We start from the raw sequence: 24703 nt of genomic DNA on the forward strand, positions 1-24703 counted from the left end.
ATCTCTAAAATAGGAAATAAGCCTGTAAAAAACTTTCATGTTAGAGTGCCCTGGTAGATTTTATATGAATTTTATGTCAATATAATATCAATATTAGGTAAAAGAAAATAGAATGGATACTTTGAAGAAATAAAAGAAGAACAAAAATATATTTGTATTTCATATTGATTTTAGTCACTGGTGTTTTAAAATAGAACACTAAGATTTTTACTTAGTTTTAATTTAAAACATTGTGATCTGAAAAGTGCTTGTACAATAAAAACATCAATTTAATTGAAAATAACATCCACTTGGGAAAAAGAATGTGCTCTTTTTTTAACCAGTCATTATTAAATATCTCCATTCCTGTATGTCTTTGTCTAATGGGTACCCATATCTGTTTAATGGTCAGGATGTCAGAGAAGTCTCTTAGACAGATAATCATTGCAGAGCCATATTGGTATAATTTAAAGCTTCTGGAATATTAGGATTAGAGTCTACTATATTCCTCCTAGGCCAGATGACAGAACATAGGTAAATAATGCAATATATATGGGTTTATTTGCTTTCTTTTTGCAATACTGGGGTTTTTTGTTTGTTTTTTAAGAATTTGTGTATTTCTGTATTTCTACTACGCAGCCAACACTGGCTTTTTAATGCTTTTAAGGAGAGACTTTAAGGAAAAAAGGTGCTATCCTCCATTTTTTATTGTTAAGGTGTCCTAATCCTTATCCCAGGTTACTTTACCCGCCTTTGCCCCCACAGGGTTTTACTCTTAAAATCAGAATTTACAGAGGCACCAGGGTGGCTCAGTGGGTTAAAGCCTCTGCCTTTGGCTCAGGTCATGATCCCAGGGTCCTGGGATCGAGTCCCGCATCAGGCTCTCTGCTTGGCAGGGAGCCTGCTTCCTCCTCTTTCTGCCTGTCTCTCTGCCTATTTGTGATCTCTGTCTGTCAAATAAATAAATAAAATCTTAAAATTTTTAAAAAATCAGAATTGGGTGCCTGGGTGGCTCAGTGGGTTAAGCCGCTGCCTTCGGCTCAGGTCATGATCTCAGGGTCCTGGGATCGAGTCCCGCATCAGGCTCTCTGCTCAGCAGGGAGCCTGCTTCCTCCTCTCTCTCTCTCTGCCTGCCTCTCTGCCTACTTGTGATCTCTCTCTGTCAAATAAATAAATAAAATCTTTATTAAAAAAATCAGAATTTACATACCTCGGTGTGTTCATAGCATTCATCACATCTGCGTACTTCAATATTTTCTACTTACCTCCAGAGGCTATACTTTTCTTAGTTTTTCTGTTAAGAATCAGTGTATTGCTTATTACATAAACTGGTATCCCACATGAGACTTTAGGTTTCTACCACTGTACTTTTGTAAATCAGCAAGTTAGAAAGTCACTCACATATCTTTTCTGTAATGAAAACACCACTCCAAATAAATATTTAAACCCACCAAATCTTAATACCTCTATTGTATAAAAACAAAACCATCACAAAAAGCTGGTAATTGATAGGAATGCAAGCTGGTGCAGCCGCTCTGGAAAACAGCATAGAGGTTCCTCAAAAAGTTGAAAATAAAACTGATGACCCAGCAATTGGACTACTGGGTATTTACCCCAAAGATACTAATGTAGTGATCCAAAGGGGCATGTGCACCGCAATGTTTATAGGAGCAATGTCCACAGTAGCCAAGTATGGAAAGAGCCCAGATGTCCATGGACAGATGAATGGATAAGGATGTGGGGCATATGTGTATACACACAAAATGGAATATTATGCAGCAATAAAAAATGAAATCTTGTCATTTGCAATGATGTGGATGGAACTAGAGGGTATTATGCTAAGCGAAATAAGTCAATCAGATAAAGACAATTATCATATGATCTCACTGAAACAAGGAATTTGAGAATCAAGGCAGAGGATCTTAGGGGAAAGGAGGGAAAAAATAAAACAAGATGAAACCAGAGAGGGAGACAAACCAGAGAGGGAGACAAACCATAAAGGACTCTTAATCATAGGAAACAAACTGAGGGTTGCTAGAGGAGAGGGGAGTGGACTGATGGGGTGACTGAGTGATGGACATTGGGAAGTATAAGACTAATGAGTCACAGACCTGTATTCTTAAAACAAATAATGCATTATATGTTAATTGATTGAATTTAATTTTTTTAAAAAGGGAAAAACCTGATAATTTAATGATCTTGTAAACTTGTTAGACCAGTTATCTAATAGAAACACATTATATTCCATCAATCATTCTACTCTAAAGTAGTCAATATGTAATTTTATTTAATATGTAATATTTTTTAAATTGTGTCTGTACCTCTTTTGTGATTTCAGTTTTATTTCATGGATAAACTCTTAAGATTAACAAAGCAATATTCAGTTACAACATCTTGAAATTTTTCTCTGTAATGAAAGTAAATTTTTTAAGGTTGGGCACACCAATGATACATCTTCCTTACAGATTGCCTTATTGTATGTTACCCAGTGGGGAAAAACTTAATTTACAAATGATGATGTTTATTATTTAATCTATCAATGTATATTATATATTTTTTGACATCTAGTAATTTGGGTTTAGATAATTACTTTGGGAAATTTCTCTTCCTTTCTCATTTCAAGAAGACAGCAGGAGACCTAATCTTATCACTCAATCTAAAAAGGATAGTATTTCTCTAAGAAATAGCCATCCTTAATTGGAAGCAAATTTTTTTCAGCAAAGATAAGAAATAGATTTTTCTTTCTTTCTGTTATTTGTACATTTAAGATTTTTGTTTTCTCCTTCAGATTTCATTTTCTATAATGTACTTATTATCGTAAAACTCAATGCCATTACATTATTTATGTAAAGATTCTTTACTAAAGCAAAACACCAAAAAATATTGCTCTTCCTGTGGTAATTTTTTTTATTAGTACCCATATAGTAGTACTTTTTTTTTTTTTTTTTTTTTTTTTTTTATTTATTTGACAGAGAGAAATCACAAGTAGATGGAGAGGCAGGCAGAGAGAGAGAGGGAAGCAGGCTCCCTGCTGAGCAGAGAGCCCGATGCGGGACTCGATCCCAGGACCCTGAGATCATGACCTGAGCCGAAGGCAGCGGCTTAACCCACGGAGCCACCCAGGCGCCCCTTTTAATTTTTTTTTCTGTATATGAATTTGGCATTAGTTCTCTATACGTGTGCCTAAATTAAGATACAAAATAATGGAGGTGTAGGTAGTTACTCATACATATTTGTTGTGTCCCATCTATCTAATGTAAAATATAATAAGCATGGAACCAGATCAACTTACCTTTATTTATAAGATGTGAGAAGAAAGAATTGAGGTCAGGCGTTGGAGGGTAGGAGGTGCATTTTAACTGTATGGTAAAACTGTAGTAGCATTCACACAGAGTGTATATACATGGTAGGTAGTAGAAAGGGTGTATTTGGATACTGCATACCTGGGAGGTGGAATTTCATCCCTTTTGTTCACTAATGTTACAGTAGATCACTGTTTTGCTACCAGAATATTAGAAAAGCATTTCTGATAATAGAAGTACATACACACATTTCTCTTTTCCTCTTTTCTTTTAGCCACAATGAAAGGAAAGTGACTTGTAAACATCCAGTCACAGGACAGCCATCACAGGACAATTGTATTTTTGTAGTGAATGAACAGTAAGTAAAGAATTCTGTGGAATGCCTTCACTTTAAAGGTCATTAATATAAGATTGCTCTTATCCGTATTTTCAATACAGTATGGTTTAGCAGTTTTCTTATCTGGGTATTTGCAGGCAGGTGTAGCAGAGAGCCATCTGTTTACGGTGGGTGGTATAGAACATAGTTTAAAACTTTCTTTCATGAAGAACATAATCTCAGAAGCTGTTTTTACAATACAAGCACAGGTAGTAAGCCCAGGAGTCAGAAATTTAAGGTCAGAGAAACTATAAACATGGTCGAATTATTAAACTAATTTGAGCTCAGTTTTTCTCATCCTTAAATCACAGAGAGTGGTGATTCTTTCTCAGGATTGTTCTAAGCATCAAATGAAATATGTGGGAAAATACTTTATATGCTGGCACTGTTCACAAAAAAATAGTTCTTAGTATCATTATTGTTTTCAATATTAAGAGTAGCTAATCTTATAACTGAAGTTTTAATTTTCCAGTTAGATGACCAAGTAGAATATCTGTAATAATGCTTATTAAAATCAACATGACTTTAACCTATGTTGTGCTTAGAAGAAATGTTAATTTTATTTAAAGTAGTTATAAATATTAAGCTCTGACTCTAGGGCTTATTAAGCTGTAACTAGTATCCAAATAGTTTGAAAAAGTGAGACACCAGCTTTGTTAACTCTCGGGAAGCTTCATTGTAAAACAGTTAACATATACAATGAGTTTTAGCATTCTGACATATTTTCAGGACCGTTGCAACCATGACACCTGAAGAGAAGAAGGAACGACCTATAAGCATGATAAACGAAGCTTCTAACTACAACATGGCTTCAGATTATGCGGCGCACCCAATGAGTCCCATAGGCAGAGTAAGTTATTTTGCTTATTGTTGAGTTTTGATAGCTGGTGTAATGGTAGCATCTATTACTAGTACTCTTAATGCACTTAGGATTATAGAATAATAATTATATCATAATAATAATTTCATTTTTACTCTCACATGAACCTAATTACATATGAGGTAAATGACTTAAGCAATGGTGTAAAATATAAACTAATAAGATTAAGTTTTAATAGTTTAATGACTTTTAAAAAATATTATAGAATTCATATTTTGAATAATTTTGCAAATGTAATGGATGTTTGTGTGGAAAAATGACAATTTATTGAATCAGCTGAAGTTTTAAAAGATGAATGGCATAGAAATCCCTTTTTCTGATTGTTATGTACACCTAGATTGAGTAGACAAAATTTTTTTTTTTTTTAAGATTTATTTATTTTAGGAAGGGGTGGGTAGGGGCAGCAGGAGAGAGAATCTCAAGCAGACTCTGTGCAAAGCACAAAGCCAGAAAACCATGAGATCATGACCTGACCTGCAACCAAGAGTCAGACACTTAATTAACTGTACCACCCAGGTGCCCCTGAGCAGACTGACTTTTTAAAAAATAAATGTAAAGGGGCGCCTGGGTGGCTCAGTGGGTTAAGCCGCTGCCTTCGGCTCAGGTCATGATCTCAGGGTCCTGGGATCGAGTCCCGCATCGGGCTCTCTGCTCAGCGGGGGGCCTGCTTCCTCCTCTCTCTCTGCCTGCCTCTCTGCCTACTTGTAATCTCTCTCTGTCAAATAAATAAATAAATAAATCTTTAAAAAATAAATAAATAAATAAATGTAAAATCCCTTACTGCCAAAGAGAAGCCTTGTGCCAGTGTGCTTGATAACTCTGATATATTTAGAATCCATTATATAAAAAGTGCCATAGTCAAATGGAAATAGAGGTGGATGGTTTTTCTCTGTAATTAGAAAGAAAAATGGTAATTGTTTAATCTATAATCCTAGGAGCCTAGATTTTATGTCTATAAAAATTTATAGTTATTGCTTCTTGAACTTTAAACCACAATATTAGTATTTTAAATTCAGAATTCTAGTAAGAAAATTCTAACAAACTCTTGGAAAATATGCTACTAAATTTGAATAAATAATTGCTTTGAAGTTGCTTTTCAGTTTTTAAATTAATGCAAAAGAATCAAGGGATAATAGCATAGGGATAATAATTAAAATTAATAATATTTTATAACTTATAAAAATATTTTATAAAATTTGATATCTAAAATTATTATTAAAAATTTTATAGTAATAATTATAAGATTAATAATCAAGGGATTATAATCTAAAAATAATATAGGGGCACTTGAGTGGCGCAGTCGGTTAAGCATCTCTTGGTTTTGACTCAGGTCATGATCTCAGGGTCCTGAGATCAAGCCCTGCATCGGGCCCCATGTTCAGTGTGGAGTCTGCTTGAGATTCTCTCTCTCTCTCTCCTCTCTCTCTCTCTCTTTCTCTGCCCCTCCCACTTGTGCTGTCTCTCTCTAAAAAAAAAAAAAAATTAATAATAGAGTAAAATAATAATAAATTATGGTTATTGTAAAGAAATGGATAATAGGCAATTATCTATTTTAAATGCCTCTTTTAACATATTTTGTTTTAATGTTCTTAAAATGAGATTTTGTAGAATATTATAAGTTAATGTAAATTTACAAATAATGGAAGTAATTCTGAATTTTTTTTTAAAGATTTTATTTAAAGATTTCTTTTGCTTGCTTATCTGCTTTTATTTATTGAAAGATTTTTATTTGTTTATTTGACAGAGATCACGAGCAGGCAGAGAGGCAGGCAGAGAGAGAGAGAAGCAGGCTCCCTGCTGAGCAGAGAGCCCAATGCGGGGCTTGATCCCAGGACCCTGAGAGATCATAACCTGAGCCGAAGGCAGAGGCTTAACCCACTGAACCACCCAGACGCCTTGCTATCTGCTTTTAATAGTGTTTCAGTTATAGAAAGTGAACAGTGTAAAGTCAAATGTCAGGAGAAATACTTGGACATAAAATATAAAACATATCACATCAAGTCAACACAAAACTGGAAGGATCTGCTTAAGGTCATGTAGCATTTTCTCCTTGGGCAACTCTGAACTTAAACAATACAAGACAGATGGTGTTTACTGTATTCTTAAAAGTGTCCATAAGGGTACACAATCTTCTGAAATACTGCTTTATTTAGCATGAAGATTTACTTTGGCAGGAATGGTAGTGGTAACCAACAAAAACAAAGAAGCTGAATTTGAGTTCTCATAAAAGTAAATGACATCAAATTATTTCTAATTTTTCAACTTATCTAGAATCCAGCATATTTCATTAGAATTTGGTTTTTTGAAACGTCTGTTAGTACATAATAGTATATTAAGACCCGGTATCAACCACATTTTCCCCAAAGCGTGTTTGTTGATTAATTTTATCTTACTCTCGGATAATGCTTAAACATAGTATAAAACTCAAATGGTATACTAGGACCCAGCTACTTCTCACCTCTGAGCTCTGGCACCCAAACAGCCTTGTGATGCAACCGGTACCGACTGTGTGCATCTATCCATTTAAAATAACTGTTTTAATAGGTATGGAATATCTTTCCTTTGTCAAATGACTATATATGTTCCACTATTTCTGTTCCACTGTTTCTTGGAGCTTATTACATGAAGAAAATGACTATCCACAATGTTGTCAAAGTACTGTGCCAGAAAACTTTCTAACCTCTGAAAATCAGATATGTGAAAAATGGTAGCCTTTTTCATTTTAATTAACATTTTTCATATTATGAGTGCGTTTGAACATTGTTTTCATATATTTAACAGTAAAATTTCATTTTCTGGGAAGTGATTTTATATAATTTGCCCATTTAAAAACTAGGTTATGAGCTTTCTTCTTATTGATTTCTAGAACATTAAAGGTATTGTTATATGAATTGCAGATATGCATGCATGATTATGTATGGTTTAATCTCATTTTTATTTTGATTTTTGGGTTTTATGTCATATTTAGAAAGCCTACCTGCATTCTGAGTTTGTTTGATTTTTAAAAATCTTCCATTCTCTTTTGTAGTGTTTTTATAGTTTTGTTTTTGACATTTTTATTTCTGATCTACCTGGAAAATTTTTAGTGTAAAGTTTGAGGTTCTGATCCAACTTTCTTTCTAGATAAATGACTTGTTGGCTGGCCCTCAACCTACCTATCATTTCTCTAGATTTTGATAAAAATATATTAATGAAGCATTATAATGCTCAGTTACCCTACTAGCATTTTATGTTATATAAAAATTCAGAGGGCGCCTGGGTGGCTCAGTGGGTTAAGCCTCTGCCTTTGGCTCAGGTAATGATCTCAGTGTCCTGGGATCGAGTCCAGCATCGGGCTCTCTGCTTGGCAGGGAGCCTGCTTCCTCCTCTCTCTTCTGCCTGCCTCTCTGCCTGCTTGTGATTTCTCTCTGTCAAATAAACAAATAAAAATCTTTAAATAAATAAAAGCAGATAGAAAGCAAAAACAATCTACTTTTCATTAATTCTTAAAGATTTGTTCATTTTTACCCAAGGTTTATTCAATTTATATATCAGGTAGGACAAAGTACTGCCATACATTGTACCTTTTTCTTTTCTTTTCTTTTTTATGATTTATTTATTTATTTTGAGAGAGAGAGAGAGAATCCTCAGGGAGACTCCCCACTGAGCAAGGAGCCCGATATAGGGCTTGATCCCAGGATCCTGAGATCATGACCTTAGGTACAGACAATGTTCATTGCCCTAACTGAGAGGCTCTTGGTTTCAGCTCAGGTCGTGGTCTCAGGGTCAAGGGATCAAGCCACTGGATAGGCTCCACACTGGGCTTGGAGTGTGCAGGGGATCCTCTCTCTTCCCTCTGCCTCTCCACCCAACTCCACCCCAACTTATGTGCGTGCATGGGCGCTCTACTCTCTCTCTTCCTTTGTTTAAAAAAAAAATTGCATGTTCCAATTTTAAAGGACAGATTGTAAAACTTGTGATTCTTTGTAATATCCTAGGTGAAAAATTCTTTGTGAATTCTTACACTTGAAACAAGGAAGTCCTCAAAGGCAGAATTGCTATAATTCACCTAAAAAGATTAAGTCCTGCAAGTTTTAGAGAAATCTGAAGAGATAAAACTATGAAGATGAAATTCAAATACCTACACATTAATAACACATTTTCTGTTTTGCTTTTTTCTATTTAGACTTCACGAGCTTCAAAAAAAGTTCACAATTTTGGAAAAAGATCGAATTCAATTAAGAGGAACCCTAATGCACCTGTGGTCAGACGAGGTTGGCTTTATAAACAGGTATTTTTTGTTTATTTTCTATTTGATGTGAAAGAAAGATGGAATCAAGAGAGACCTTTTCAGCTGAATATACCTAAGACAGTTACATAAAATGGAGAAAGAACTGAAGAGTAATGATCCACATTCTCTTTATTACCACTGAAGACCATTAGGGGAACAGTAAAGAAGGAAAAGATCATGGTTACTTAGAATAGAGATAGTGTGTGTTTGTTACAGGTATTTCTAGATTTGAAATTAAACATGCTATATGAAAATGTTAGCAATAATATGCTAAAATTATCCAGGCAGAAACATTTTTTAATTGGAGGAAAAAACATACAGAGGTATTGCTTATTTTTCTATTCATATAAAATCATTAAATGTGTACAGTTATATTCTTCTTTGCTTTAATTTACAGAGAGAGCTGATCATAATTGAGATTTTTCAGATTTTTCTCAAATTTTTGTTTTTAGGCTCTCAAAACTACTCTCTTGGGGCGCCTGGGTGGCTCAGTGGGTTAAATTCTCTGCCTTCAGCGCGGGTCATGATACCAGAGTCCTGGGATCGAGCCCCGAGTTGGTCTCTGTGCTCGGCGGGGGGCCTGCTTCTCTCTCTCTCTCTCTGCCTGCCTCTCTGCCTGCTTGTGATCTCTGTCTGTCAAATAAATAAATAAAATCTAAAAAAAAAAGAGAGAGAGAGAGACTACTCTCTTAGCATGGTTCAGTCTCAGACACCCTGATACGTTGGGGGTGTATATTGTTTTGCTGTTTGGAAAACCTGGTAACTAAGCTTTTTTGGAGCCTTGCCATTATTTTGAGAATTAGTAAGGATATACGTACATTGCTTTTCCAACATCTGTTTTTACTGCTCAGAGGCTATTTTCTTTTTTACTTTCTGGTTTGCAGCTGGGTTTCCAAGTTAAGTGACCACGAGATAATTAAGATAATGTACTGGCATTCAAGACCTTTGTCTTTGTTCTATCTCTGATTATACATGTATATAGATGATACAAAGAGAGTTAAATATTAGGTCATTGATAGTGCTAATTACTCAGTCAAATACTGCTAATAGCTTTCAGATTACCTAATAATTATAGTCACTGAAATTCATAATGAAATTGTTATGCAACATTCATTAAACATCATTCCATCTTAAAGTTGGGGTGACAACTAAACACGTATTGAGAGAGGGCCCTCTTAAAATCCAGAGAATTCCCAGTCATTCAAGCAAAACAGTTTTGTCAGTGTCCACTGAGTTGATAATGTAACTTGAATACCAATTTTTAATTTTTATTTTAAAATCATCTATATTTTAACTATATGACATTTAAATTTATCCAAACTGAAAAAAAAAATTTTTTTTTTTAAGATTTTATTTCTTTTATTTGAGAGAGCGTGCCAGAGAGAGAGCATGGGTGGGGAGGAGCTGCCCAGAGAAGGAGAAGCAGACTCCTCACTGAGTAGGAAGCCTGCCTGATACAGGGCTTAAATTTCAGGACCCCAGGATCATGACCTGAGCGAAAGGCAGCAGCTTAACCAACTGAGCCACCGAGGTGTCCGTGAAAGTTTTTTTTTAGCTAGTCTTTCTAATAAGTCCGAATTATGTTCAGATGGCTTAGCACAATATTAAGCCTAATAGAGGATATGGGACGTCTTTAAAATGGTTTTTGTTCTCGTTTCTTGCTCCCTTGACTAATTTATATTGGAAAATTGTTACCAACGAGTTTCTCTCCCATGAGTGTTTCTTTTATAATAGATATGTGACTTACAAAGAATTTGCAGAATCACTCAAAAGTCTAAACTTTTTAATTATTTGTATTAATGTTATTAGGAACTAAAAATACCATATACCATTAAAAAGATGATTTTTTTTTTTTTTGGTCCTTTGAGGTAACTGTCAATTTTAAAGACAAATCTTTTGTTTTGAGATTTTTCCCTATATAATTGAAGTTCTAAAGTCATTTTTAGGTGGTTACAACTAGAAATAAATAAGAAATATTAATGCACATCCAAACTGGCCTCTCTCGCCTGTGTTTCATTTTCTTTTGTAGTTTTGCTTTATTGCATGGGGGAAGGTAATTTTTATTAAAATTATAATTTTGTTTGAGCTTGGCATTTTTATTAACTGAATTACTTAAAAGAAGCTGCCAAAGAGGCACTCTTTCTTGCAGGATGAGCAAAACCCAAACTGTCCATGTAGGAAGAAAAAAAATGTTTGTGAATATTTGTATTGTAAGAGTCCTTTATTCCTAGTCTTTTTAAATCACATTACCTTTGGGATGATTTCAAATCACATATTTTCTTGTTGTTGAAGATTAATGTATTTATTAAATCTGGTTTACCAGAATATATACAATGTTGCATAGTTACATTATCCCCATGTTAACAGACATGTGTTTGGAAAGTGAATTTCAAATCGCTTACAAATATGAAGCTGAATCAGTTTGCTTCAAAAGTGTTTTTCATGTGAGAGTATGACTTTTCAGAGATGTGTATACTTGGGAATACCTTCATGTTCGCGTGACCCAAGTCTCTAGAAAACTTCCTCCATATTTTGGCTTTTTAGTTAGGTTTTTGTCTAGCCTATATTACATACATCTTGTCCTAAAAGCTTATTTTAAATAAATGCATCAGAAAGGAATTTGAATTTTCTGAAATGGAAAAAAAAAAAAAAAAACAACCTTTAATATGCTGATTTAATTTAGGACAGTACTGGCATGAAGCTGTGGAAAAAACGCTGGTTTGTGCTTTCTGACCTCTGCCTCTTTTATTATAGAGGTAAGTTTCCCAAAAACTGTCTTTAGTGTACTATCTCATAATTGCAACAGAATATGTTAAATAGTAGATACTTTTTTAAAGAAAAAACAATTCTTTGGTTGTTTTATTATCAACAAACAATATCAAGAAAACCTTTTCTTCATCCATATATAATACTGAGCAGTTGAGGTAGGCCTGAAAACAGTATAGTGCTTCAAGAGGATTAGTCTTAGGTGTGGTCTGATTTCTGTAGTTTGATTTTGTGAATCTTATTTATGTTTTATGTAAATAGCATATCAGTCTTCACTTTGTAACGTTATCCTTGAATTTGGTGCCTAACGGATTAAAGTCATTAGTGTGATGAGATTCTTCTAATGTGTCAGCTTTGTTAGATCCAGCTGTTGATTCATTGAACACACCGTACTCCCCAGCAGATGTCTGGAGAGTATCAGAGATTACCTTGATGTTGATGTATTGGCGAGTTTTTTTTTAAACTACAAAGAAATGTACTTACCATGATCTCTATCCTCCTTTTCTTAACTATGACAACCTCTCTGAGACATGAAGAAAATTGTATAAGGGATATATACGAGGCTGTTAATGTTGGTGTAGAGGAAATAAAGGTATTATCTCAGGTATGGGGACATAGTCTTCATTTCTCCTATATGGACATCATAAGCTCCTTATTTAAATATGTTTTCTTATTAATAAGTGGACGGAATTTTAAAGCCAAAGTCCAGGGAAATCTCTGCTTTGTGCTATATGGACCTGTTAGATGTTACATGGTTCATACCTAACAAAGAAAAATCTACATAGGCTGTGCTCTCCATAGAAATCTACTTTGGCTGTAATATAAAATCATGAATCTGGACAGTAACTCTTTCCTTCCTACTTTAAAGTTCAGTTGGAAACAGTCACTCAAGAATTGGAGTGTTATAAAGCATGTTTAATAATTTATAACTTTTCTAGGTAAGTATTTCACAAGACACAACAGGATTTTAGAACTGATTAACAACTTTAAAGTTCGTGATAACACCCAAAAGGTGTGTTGAAATTCTGTGGTCATCTATCAGAGCAATATAATGCAATATAATGCATCTTAACCTTCCAATCTGAAATTACTAGAATGGTATTCATCTATTTTTCCCCCACTGCAAACTGTGGTTGAGAAATACTGCTGAGTCAGAATCAACCAAACAACCTATAAAATTTCATTTTGTCATAGAGATGTTGGTCAGGCAGCAATTGTGGTATTATCTTTAGTTTAAGTGCCAACCATACTCTACAATTTTCCTTAAAAATTCCTTTAAAATTTTCCTACCATTTTTCTACCCTTTCAGAAAGTAGGAGTTATATATAACTCATGCATTATTTCTAATCTTATAGTTTGTACTTCTCTCTTTTATAGTTTATAGTCTACTTAGAGCTTTAGACAAGAACAAGAAAATATTACTATTCTCATATAAAATTCCTTAATGTTAGTTAACAACAAAAAGAACACTGAATTCCTTATAACTTGCTGCTGTTGCTTATGGAAGGGTACTGCTTAATTAAAATAGAAGAACTTTTACCTAATTTTTAAAATGTAAATGTTGAGTTCAGAAGCCATACTGAATGTAAGATTCCATATTATTATTAACCAGGTACATTTTATACTCAGTATATTTATTAATTTTAGTATGGTTTGCCAGACAGCTGTGTAAAAAGGAAAACATCATTTAACTCACTTCTGCACTTCAGATGGTTGGCAATGAGTAGATTATACACTTTCACTATTATATCAACAGGAATTGTCAAATTTGAAATAAAAACTACCAGATTTTAGTGAGATGACCATAATACTGTGCATTTTTTTGAGCATTTGCCATATGCTGAGCATGTAACATAAATGATGTATTTCATCTGTTCCTTATAGCCATTTAACAAGGTAGGAGATCTTACTTTGCCTGTTCACACAAGAGGACCCTAACAGGCAGTGAGGTTGTATTATTTGCCTAAGGTCTCACAGCTAGAAAGTGTCTGAGCCAGAATTTTGACCTAGGCACTTCTCTGAACCACAGGATTTTTCCTTATACGGATTTCTTATCTTAACCTGCTGAATACAGCAGCCCCCCATTCATTTCTTCTGCATCTTTCCAAGTGTCTAGTATACTGATGGACACAGTGCACTGTCAGCATTTTTTTACAAATCAGTCCACATTTCACAGATATGGAAAGTAAGACAAAATAAGTGACTTGCTGTTTTTCACAGTAAGTTAGTGGCCAATACCAGATGGAAGTTCAAGTTTCCACTGTTCCTTACAAAGTAGCGGGCATATTAGGATAGAACACTTAGATTGCTCTATTTTACAGTCTGTCTACTGACAATACTTATTATGGGATTTAATTCATTCAGCAAATATTTATTGAGCAGGACCTGCTTCGTTCCAGTTGCTGTCAAAACAGTGAAAGAAAGTTCTCATGAAGCTTCACTCTAGAGGAATCAGGGAGACCGTAAATAAATTCAAATAAATAAACGATACGATGATAAGTGCTTTTAGGAAAATAAGGTCATCGTATGAAAGACATGCATGGAGGAAAGATTTCTTTGGATCAGTTCTCCGAGCATATGTTTTAGACAGCAAGGTCTGAATGACAAAGAAAAGCCAGATGAGTATAGTATTCAGGCAGGGGAGCAAGAGTGCAAAAGCTCTGAGGTTAGGAAAGTGGAACAGTGAAGGAGCTGAAGGAAGCCGTTGCACCCAGCTAGAGGGCTGGCAATAGGGAGGCAGGTGGGAGGAATGAAGATTGCACCAATGTCAGATTCTACTAGAATTTCAATTCTACTATAAATACCGTAAGAAAACAATGGGATGTTTTCGGTATATGAGTGATATGCTTTGATTTACATGGTGGAAAGCTCACTCAAGCTGCTCTTGGAAAACGGATTATTAAGAGGAAGGAAGGAAGCAGAGACTAGTTAGGGATTATTAGGTAAAAATGATAATGACTCAGACGAAGGTGGTAGCTAGCCATGAGCATTTTTGATGCACCAATACGTTACTAGGTAGTAGGATACAGAAGTGAACAATATAAACTCCTCTCTTCATGCAACTCACAGATTAGCTAAAGGAGTCTGAGAAGGACTGTCATAGTGTTCAGTTGTATTGAAGGAATGTTGACCAGGTGTACAAGAAAAAGAATTAGGAAAGAAGGGTGATCTAGACAGTGGACTTAAGATATTCAAAGCATGGGGGAGCGTGGCATATTTGTAAAATTACACATGGGGCTTATGTAGCTGGAATGAAGGTTATGTCTGCAGACATAGCAGGAGTAAAGGCTAAAAAATAAAATGATGCACAGAAGGCATTTGTTTACAGTCTTAATGAGTTTTGACTCTATCCTAAATGCAAGAATAATAATAGGATCAAATGCACATTTTAGAAAAATTACCCTAGCACTTGGAACTACAAGCCAGGAGACCAATTAACAAAGTATTGACATATTCTAGGTAATGATAACTAGTAATAATATTCCAGTCTGTAAGTTATGTACCCAGCTGTAATTATATGTCTGTTTTGTCTTTGACCCAAATATCTTTTTTTTTTTTAAAGATTTTATTTATTTATTTGACAGAGAGAGAGATCACAAGCAGGCTGAGAGTCAGGCAGAGAGAGAGAGAGAGAAGCAGGCTTTCGCCAAGCAAAGAGCCAGATGCGGGGCTCGATCCCAGGACACTGAGATCATGACCTGAGCCGAAGGCAGCGGCTTAATCCACTGAGCCACCCAGGCGCCCCTGACCCAAATATCTTTAAAGCTGAAGTAGAAGTGGAGAGTCTACAATGTTAACTTGAATCCAGTCAACGTTGAGATTCTTACGGTTCTTGTCCCAGGTTATGGCCCCAGGATGCGAGCTCTGTGATAGAGATTAATGTGCAAGAGCCTTACCAGGGAGTGTTCATGGGAGTATTATTACCTGCAGGGAAGGAAATAGGTTGGGGTGGAGGGAGTTGGGCTGCCATCCAGTCTAACAAAAGGCCCGTCTCACCCACGGGGGGGACTTCGTTCCTTCTACAGATAATCAGTACCCACTCTTTGCTTGTCAGTGTATACAGCCCTTAAGCTGAAAGACAGTTACTTAGGTCAGGCTTGACAGAACTAAACAGAAGAATGTCATGATTAGGAGCATTTGAAGAATCTAGTGAAGAACTCTTAGGATAGTCATTTGACAAAAGATGAAGATGTTTATAAATGCAGTGCCCTTAGTTTTATATAATAAGGGTGTTATTTATTGAACACTTCAAATGGGCTGAGTGCATTATTGAGTTCTTCATGTCTCTTAGCTCATTGAGCCCTCACAGCAATCCTTTGCAATAAGTCCTGTTTTCCTCAGTTTTAGAGTTGATCAAACAGAGATACCCAGCATCGATACCTTGCCAAGATCTCATAGCTCCTTAGTGTCCGTTTGGGAAACCATTTCTGATAAGGCCATGAAGTCACCCTACACCATAGTGCTCTGCATATTCTGAAATAACTTTAGAAAAAGTCACCATTTCCAATAATGCAACATAGGAGAATGTATTATTTGATAAAAATGATTTTTAATAAAGATGACTTCATGAGCTATTTCTGATTATATGCTTTATATAAACAAAATGGATTTAAAAGTAGAATGTGACTCATTCTTTTAAATTCTCATACTCTCTATAATTGATGACTGCTTTCTACCTCTTTTTTTTAACCTTTTAGACTAAATCTGCACTAGTGTTCATTCTTTCATTTATTAGTGAACTCTACCTGAAGGAGCACAGTTATAGTAAGAGAATTTTGTTGACTTATGAGAAAAGCTACAGAAATAACCTCTATTGAATGCAACTTTCTTTTGGAAGTTTCATCATATATATTAGAAATGAGAGGAAGATAAATAAAATTCCTTGTTAAGTTTATGATAATAAAAAAAATGACAAGCAGAGTAAAAAGAATTATTTCTCATTTATGGTTTTTCTCATTGCTGAGTTCATCAGCCTAATGCACAGCTTTATTAACTTGTCTTATGAGTTTCTAACAATGAACTGTATATTTTGAGTTCCGTAAACATCTCTGCCCCCAAGCAGCAAGTTAATAATGTGAATCTATACTGTGCCAAGATTAATGTTTTATCATTTTCCTGGGTGTGTTTTATGTGCTTGCCTTGTAGGCCTATAATTTATTCCCATAACTTCGTTGTGTATCAGAATGACCAGTAAAAGCTAACTACAGTTATATGTTTTAAAAATCATATAATTTTTATAGCATAGTTTTAAAGATGTATATTTATTCAGATGTATTTTAGCATCTACTGTCATTCTAAATGTCTTCTTGGAGTCGACATTGTAGTGGGGGGAGAGAGTTGGTAAATAAATAATAAAGTATGTAGTATGTCTAAGGTATGGGGGTTGGGGCAGTAAAGTTCCAGAAAGAGAAGAGAGGGCTCTAGGATGGGTTAGAATGGGAAGCAGTGTGGTCAAGGAAGGCTTTATAAGGAGACATTGAGCCAGACTGGAGGGCATGAGCAAGTGAGCTGTGCATTAGTCCTGGCTTGAAATGGTTGGGCATTTAAATCCTACCAGAAATTGGGGGGGGTTGATTTTCTAAGGTTTCTGTGTTATTACTTATATGCTAATATATATTTTCAGTGAATCACATGTTAAGGGGTTTGTGGCCAAACAAATATATGGTTTTTTTTTTTTGTCTAATTGACATTTTTCAGATGCGTGAGCACCCTTTCTGATTTGCTTAGGATGAGGAAGCTTAGTGAAAATGAAGAAGTATATATACTCGGGCTTTTTAATATTTCCTTTAAAAACTTATAAAGAACTATCTAAACAACACATGAGTACAGTTCACTTATATATAGGAACCTTTTGATTGGATCAGAATAAGTTTTGAGAAAATTTATTCTGCTTCCTGAGAACATTTAAAATTCTAATCAGATGCTCAATTATCTCTTAGATGAGAAAGAAGAGGGTATCCTGGGAAGCATACTATTACCTAGTTTTCAAATAGCTATGCTTACCTCTGAGGACCACATTAACCGCAAATATGCTTTTAAGGTAAGGAAATAGTCATACTTTTTTAATTCTGTATTTGAATCTTGCACAGATTTAAAAAATGGATTATAAAAAATATTTTAGTGATGGTCATTTTTATATTTAAAATATATTAACAGTCTTAAGTTTGAGTAGGAGAATCCTTTTTAATTAGGAAGCATGTTCTCAAATATCTAAGGGCCAGGTGTCTTCATTTCTGTACTTCACAGTGGTTCTAGATAAAACAAATTTGTGAAAATGGCTAATAATTGGTAAATATAGCTGTAGGTGTCCTGGTGATCACTATACTATTCTTAAAGGATACTGTATATTTGAATTTTTTCATAATAAATTTGGGGAAGAGGACTGTAGGAAACAACTGTGGTTTTTAACATATGTATGTATATGATCTCAGAGAGTATTTGCAAAGATGTTCTTTGGTCTAAGTACATAATGAACATCATTATATAATTTTATATAATTTTGAGATAGTATTGACATTGAGATGTTAAAACTTACTAAATCCAATCAGACCTAAGCCCCCCTCCTTGACTAGAATGCCTATCCACTTCTCATATGCTGGTTTGTGAAATACTTCAAGTTAAAAGCCACTTTAATGATATTTCAGTTATTTTTGTTTTCAAAAGCCATACTGCATTCTTTGCTTTATGACTGTGGCTGAAATAAATTTTAGAGGTCACTTATTTTTTAAGTCAGTTTTAAGAACTCTGAAGGGTTTGATGTTAAAATTTCATTTGAAGGGGAAGGTAAGGGTAACATATGCTGTAATTTAACAGTGAAAATGTTTGCAGCCCTATAAAACTGATCCCATTTTTATTGCCCATCCACTTTTTTAAAGAATACCTAGGACTGCAGCTTATTTACAACTTTTGCTAATTAACATATTGCATTACTAGCTATGGAGAAAAAAGCAGGAAAGTTAGAGTGGTGGGCAGGGCCTGGGGGTGAGGGGGTAGTGATGGACAGCCTCAAGGAGAAGGTGATGTCCAAGCAGACACTGTGGGTAAGAAGGGAATGGCATGGAATTCAATAAATTTTATTAACATCGTAAACCAGAGGAACAGAATTAAGTATTTATGATGCTATAACAAAATGTAATACTGGTAACTTAAAATAATAAATTGATAAAAGTTATCTCACGTGTAAGACTGTATGATACTGTTATTTGATCATGAGTTTAATTTTTGTGTTTGCTCATCAATTTGGCAAAAGTTCATTGAATGTACTCTTATAGGACATTTTACTGGGTTCTTAAGACTCTTAAGTATTAGAATGTTGAAGTCTCAATAACAGTGACAATGCGTGTTAGGTGTACTTTCTCTGTAATTATTTGGTTTTGATATTAATTTTATTTTCTCTGTAACAAGGGTAGTAATTTCTCTCTCAAATTCTCTCTTTTGCAATGTTGTTTCCTTCAAATTTATGAGCGACTTTTGACACTGAAGCTACTGCTTATCACAATGGTGAGTAGAAACTTGATAGACGATTGTAGAACTTAAAGGTAGATAGCAGACTCTGTCATTATCTAGTAAATATTTCTACTTGACAGCTGGCAGGCATGGTATGGTTTGTTGGCATGGAAGTTGTGCCTGTACCTTGATCCTCTAGCACTAGCCCTGTTTCGTCCATTGATTACAGATGCGGACAGTGTTCTTTCTTTCATTTCTCCAAAACCCGATTCAGGCAGTCATGGCTTTAATCATTTTAACAACATGTAGCATTTGAGCTGATTCTTTTACATTGTTTCCATGGATAGTTTTATATCTCCCACAAAGTCTAGTGAGATTTGTTGCTTATAGAGAAGAGTTATTTGGATCACTGTGTTCATTGAATTTATTTGTCTTGATTCTTTCTGAAAAAAAAAAAAATTGTTGAAAAAGCTACTTTGACACTGTTAATGAAGCAGATAGTCAAGATTTCAGAGTAAAGTCTAGCTCCAGATTTATTCCTCTCCAGTTTTTATATTCAGCAGACTATGTACTTCGTACTCTCCTTTACCTCATTGTATGCTGGCATAACTTATTTTTCCTTGTCTTTCAGTGTGTGATGGGAAACTCACAGGCATTTTTACATGGAAATTAAGAATGTTTCCTCCACAGAATTCTCTGCCTTGCCCTTTTTTTCTACTTTGATACAGCTACTACTGCTGTCCTTCTTTGCCCTGCCAACCTACGTGCTAAGCTGAGCTCTTAGTGCTCATCCCTCATTGATGCCTTTATTTCATTTTTCTTCCATTTCTTAGGAACAGAGGCAGATTGAGCCACTATAAAGATAAAAACCCACTTAACCACTTACATAGGCCTTCCTCAAACCCAAAATGTTTACATTTTTCTAACATCTTAATTCTGTTTTTTTAAGTGTTCCAAGGTTCGTTGTTTATGCACCACACCCAGTGCTCCATGCAACAGAACATTTACATTTTAACTCTGAAACTTGAAATGAAAAGCTAAAGGGAAATACCATTTTGGATCATTTCTTAGTCTTTTATATTTGTGTGTCTATGAGGATTAAACAAAATGCTTCAATAGCAGCACCTTTTGAAGACTGAAGAAGTTGCTAACACAAAGGGGAAATGCTATATTTCTATTAATTTTGTTGCTAGTTGCTCTAGAACATTCTTTTTTTGTTGAAGTATAATTGGCATACAATTAGTTATCTTTATATATTATGAAATGATCCCCATAATTATTCTCCTTACCATTTGTCATTATACAATTATTACAATATTATTGACTGTATTCTCTATTCTATATATTATATCCCTGTGACTTAGTTATGTTATAACTGGAAGTTTATACATCTTAATCCTCTCCACCTTTTTCACCTACCCTCCAATCCCTCCTGTATCTGCTAACCAGAATTTTGTCCCTGTATCTTTGACTCTGATTCTGTTTTGTTTTGTTTGTTCATTTGTTCTGTTGTTTAGGTTCCACATAAAGTACAATCAGACAGTATTTGTCTTCCTCCATCAGACGTATAACACCTGGCATAATAGACCTCCAGGTCTACCCATGTCATTGAAAGATGCCATTTCTTTTTTATGCTTAAGAAATACCCTGCTGTGTGTGTCTGCCACATCTGCTCTAGCCATTCGTCTGTCAGTGGACACTAAGCCTGCTTCCATATCTTGGCTATTGTAAATAATGCTGCCATGGGGGTGCATATATCTCTTTGGTTTTTGTTTTGTCTTTAAAGGGTTTATTTATCTATTTGAGAGTGAGAACATGTGCACAGCAGGGTGGGGGAGAAAGAGAGAGAGAGAATGAATCCCAAGCAGGCTTCACACGCAGCACGGCTTGATGCCAGGCTCCATCCCATACTCCATCCCACGACCCCGAGATCAGCACCCAAGCCAAGTCCGATGCTTAACCAGCTGAGCCACCCGTGCATATTTCTCTTTGAATTGGTGTTTTTTTCTTTGAATAAGAAGAGGATTTGCTGGATTGTTTGATAGTTCTATTTTTAGTGGAACATTCTTGAATAAAGTGGTGTAAATTGTAGTCAATGGAAATTGCTAGGGATGCATACATGGAACAGGCATGGCAAGGAAGCATAACAAGGAACCTCATTTCTTACCTCCTTTCCTTTTCACACACCTTTTTCCTCATTTTGATTTTCAGAGGAAAAATGGCAATGTTGGGAGGACATTTTAATAGTTATATTATTTTCAAGATTGAATTATATTTTAAGTCACTCATTTCTGTAACTGTGTATAAGCCAAGTCTGCTTTCTTAGAAAGTTGATAGTGATGATCTATGTAGGGAACTACTTAACTGTCTTTCTTTTTCCTTTACAGATCCCATGTATCTGTTTACAATGATCCTGTCATTTTCAATCAGGCAGCCCATCCAAACATGCGGACCTATTATTTCTGCACTGATACAGGAAAGGAAATGGAGTTGTGGATGAAAGCCATGTTAGACGCTGCCCTAGTACAGACAGAACCTGTGAAAAGGTAAAGGCTTGTAGGGAAAATAATGGTGATTGCCACTTACATTTTATTCCATGCCTGGCAAGTGTATAGCGTTATCATAGTACATATCATTTTATTAGTCATGATATAAAATCATTTCTTCCTCAGAAATCAAGGATTAATTCATGTTCTATATTAAATTAATACACCGTTAGTTAATTTGAGATACCACCTGCATTTTTATTCCACATTTCCTCTTTATTCATTTTCACCTATCAGTGTACTGAGGTGAATCCAGAATCCTAACATTCAAACTGAATATTCTTTCTTCTTACAGAATTACCTTTAATTTCCGGTAAGTACATTTTTAATTGTTTTCTTAAATCTACACAAGACAGTGTTTTAAGGCCTAAATCCTAAAAGAGAATTTATATTCATGAAGTTAATTTTCTTGTGCTTTTATATTATGTTGTATTTTTTTGGAGTGTAATAAATAGAAATAAAAATTTTTGATGAGTTTCATTTCTTCAGCATTTCCTGATTAATTCTGAAGATTTTATGATAAATGTCTCTAGAAAACAGCCCATTAAGCATTAAAATCATTTCTAAGTATGTCTGTTTCTTGATAAATTCTACCTTCTTTCTTTTGAAACTTCAGTTCTTAGAATCCTTGACAATATATCTAATATTAAAATTGATCCGTGATTTCTTTTTCTCTGCTTGAACATCTGAATCATTTTAATAATCAACTATATTAAGAACTAGTGAGAGGAAATCTGTTTATACAACTACTTAAAAAGCAGCTGAATGATGTGCTTTACAAAAATTGTATTCCCGTGTTTTGGAGAAAGATCTGTGACACAATTAAGTTCTTTTCCAGTCAGCAGCAATTGAGTATATATCTTACACAGGGAAGATGCTTACTTGCAAGTTTGATCTTTTTTCTCTCTTCTCAGGGAATTAGGGAGTTGTTAAAATATAAATCTTTAGTTTGGTGGGGAGGAGGGTTAGTGTACGTACTAATAAAGTCTTTGACTCACTAGTTAAAAGACTGAAGTTGATGCTATATAAATATATTTGTGGGTTTTTTTTAATCCTAAGATAATTTTAACCCTAAAGTAAAATTTTCAAGGAACTATTTAGAATAAAGAAATCTGTATTATAATTTAAATATATGATTTCTAGATAATCTCATATTGAATGTTACCCTTATCTCAGAATTTCAGCTTCCTTTTTTTCTTACATTTTCCATGCTAAAAACTAATAATTACTCATAATTTAGGATGATAAAAATAGTAGTATTTTGGTTGAACTTCTGATAACCTATTAGTTGATTATGTGCCTGTAACAATTTTTGGCAGGTTGTGTTGATATAATTTACTCAGCCAGAAATTATTGAAGACCACCCATGTGCCCAGCCTGATGTCATTATCTTGTAGGAATTGTGTCTTTTCTTGTACTTCTTGCTGTTGGCATTTTTATCCTGCCTTGTTGATCTCACTTAATATTTCAAACGGAAAGAACCTAATATTGTAATATTTCATTAAGTATAGGAAGAGTTTGTTTGCTTGGTTTTTAAGGTAATGGGCTGTCTTTTCTTTATGTCTAGAATACCTAACAAATATTTATCAGAGTATATCACCTAAGAGATAAAATGCCTAGCTTTTAACTAGGTAGTTCATTTCTTGTAAATTCATTTGTTCCCATTTGAAAAGTCAGTATATATGTCTTTTTTTTTTTTTTTAAATGATATTTCTTAAATGACAAGTCTTTGGAAAAATCAAGATTAAAACAGTTCTGTTCTAATATAAAATAATAGCTATAAATTAACTAGAAGTAACTGTTTAAGAATTTTTTTCAGATTAAAAATTTTTTTTCAGATATTTGATATTCACTCTTAAATCCACTCCTTCACCCGTATATTTCATAAGGATAAATATGCTTTTATAAAAGTGTAAATCTTCTGTCTTTTAAGAGAAAGAAGCTCTGTAGCATATCTTTGTAAACTTTACCAGTGTCTAATACTGCTTCCAATATAGAAGCTGTGAGTTATATCCAACCTAAATATATGGATCATACGCAAAAATTTACGAAAAGCTGTCCCCTTTCTTTTCCTTGTTTCCCTCACTACTCATATTCTAACCTCTGTCTATAGCTGTATGTTTGTGGGCTGTATAGTTCCTGCCCGTCACTAACACTGGCTGCAATACCCATGTTGGCATCAGATAGGAGCTGTAGTCTGTATTGAAGTGTGGACGCTTGGCCAGTTCTGGAAAGGCCTCCCAGCACGGCATGAGCTTCGCGATTTCGTGCAGGTTTAGACACTCAGCTTGGTCTTGTCAAGAGTCTGGAGGTGATTGGTATCAAAGAAGCTGATTCTCATCAAAAAGACCTAGCTAGAACCACTGGAATGGTGAGCAATAAAACGAGGCCCGGTCACGTACTGACAGGCAGCGCATTCTTCCAGTGGGGAGGTGGACACAGAAAACCAGATTCTACTCCAAAATTGCTTGATGAGATGGAATGATAATAGTGATAAAGTCTGTGGCAGCCAGTAATGTGCTCCCCTAGTCCTCACACAATCCCATAACCCTGGTGCTACAGTTACCCCCACTTACCGAAGAGAAGATGGAGGCACGGTAAATCTCCACACCTTGTCCAGAGACATGGTCAGCAAGAGGCATTGTTGCAAGCTGAACACAGCTCGGTCTGGCTGTGAGAGCCCTTAACCAAAAGTCAGGTCCTCTTGAATACAGACATGCTGATGAGTCCTGCGGCTCCCATCTTCAACAGTATCAGACTCTAACTTCTTTGTGCAGCTGTTTCCACAAACCAGACTCAACGTTTGTCTCAAGATGAGTTAATCCCTCCTCCCAGCTGGAAGCCACATTGTTTATTTCAAATGATCAGCTGTGGTAGTCCTTCAAGTGTGAATTTTGTGGTTTTACTGTCAAAGGGCAATCCTAATTTGCTTTATTTCCTGATTTCTAATGGGGTCATTCATCACTTTTTATCCTTCGGTGCTTTATATACACCGTATATTCTATGTTTTCTTCCCCCACCTCCTTTCTGTTTATGTAGTATGATACTGTGCTTGAGTTTTCATATCACAATATTGGATTTATACAGGCTTAGCCTCTGTGACCCTTCCAGTTTTTTTAATAAAGTCAAAGGTAATTT

General features: G+C 35.0%; 1 protein-coding gene across 23 annotated transcripts in view; it reads left to right on the forward strand.

Annotated features, from left to right (window-relative positions):
- The window catches only part of PLEKHA5 (pleckstrin homology domain containing A5), a 237755-nt gene that overhangs the window by 137360 nt on the left and 75692 nt on the right, over positions 1 to 24703 (forward strand). For 13 of the 23 annotated variants that reach the window (XM_044227429.1, XM_044227432.1, XM_044227409.1 and 10 more), the window contains 7 exons: positions 3556 to 3639; positions 4387 to 4507; positions 8703 to 8807; positions 11491 to 11563; positions 17513 to 17613; positions 21450 to 21565; positions 21861 to 21878. In XM_044227429.1, the coding sequence (XP_044083364.1) occupies positions 3556 to 3639; positions 4387 to 4507; positions 8703 to 8807; positions 11491 to 11563; positions 17513 to 17613; positions 21450 to 21565; positions 21861 to 21878 (618 nt within the window). Of the gene's footprint in view, positions 1 to 3555; positions 3640 to 4386; positions 4508 to 8702; positions 8808 to 11490; positions 11564 to 17512; positions 17614 to 21449; positions 21566 to 21860; positions 21879 to 23748; positions 23768 to 24703 lie in introns of those variants that run through there. The other 10 variants (XM_044227410.1, XM_044227412.1, XM_044227436.1 and 7 more) reach the window with 2 other exon arrangements.

This window comes from Neovison vison, chromosome 12 (assembly GCF_020171115.1).
Source record: "Neovison vison isolate M4711 chromosome 12, ASM_NN_V1, whole genome shotgun sequence".
NCBI classification, from domain to species: Eukaryota; Metazoa; Chordata; class Mammalia; order Carnivora; family Mustelidae; genus Neogale; species Neogale vison.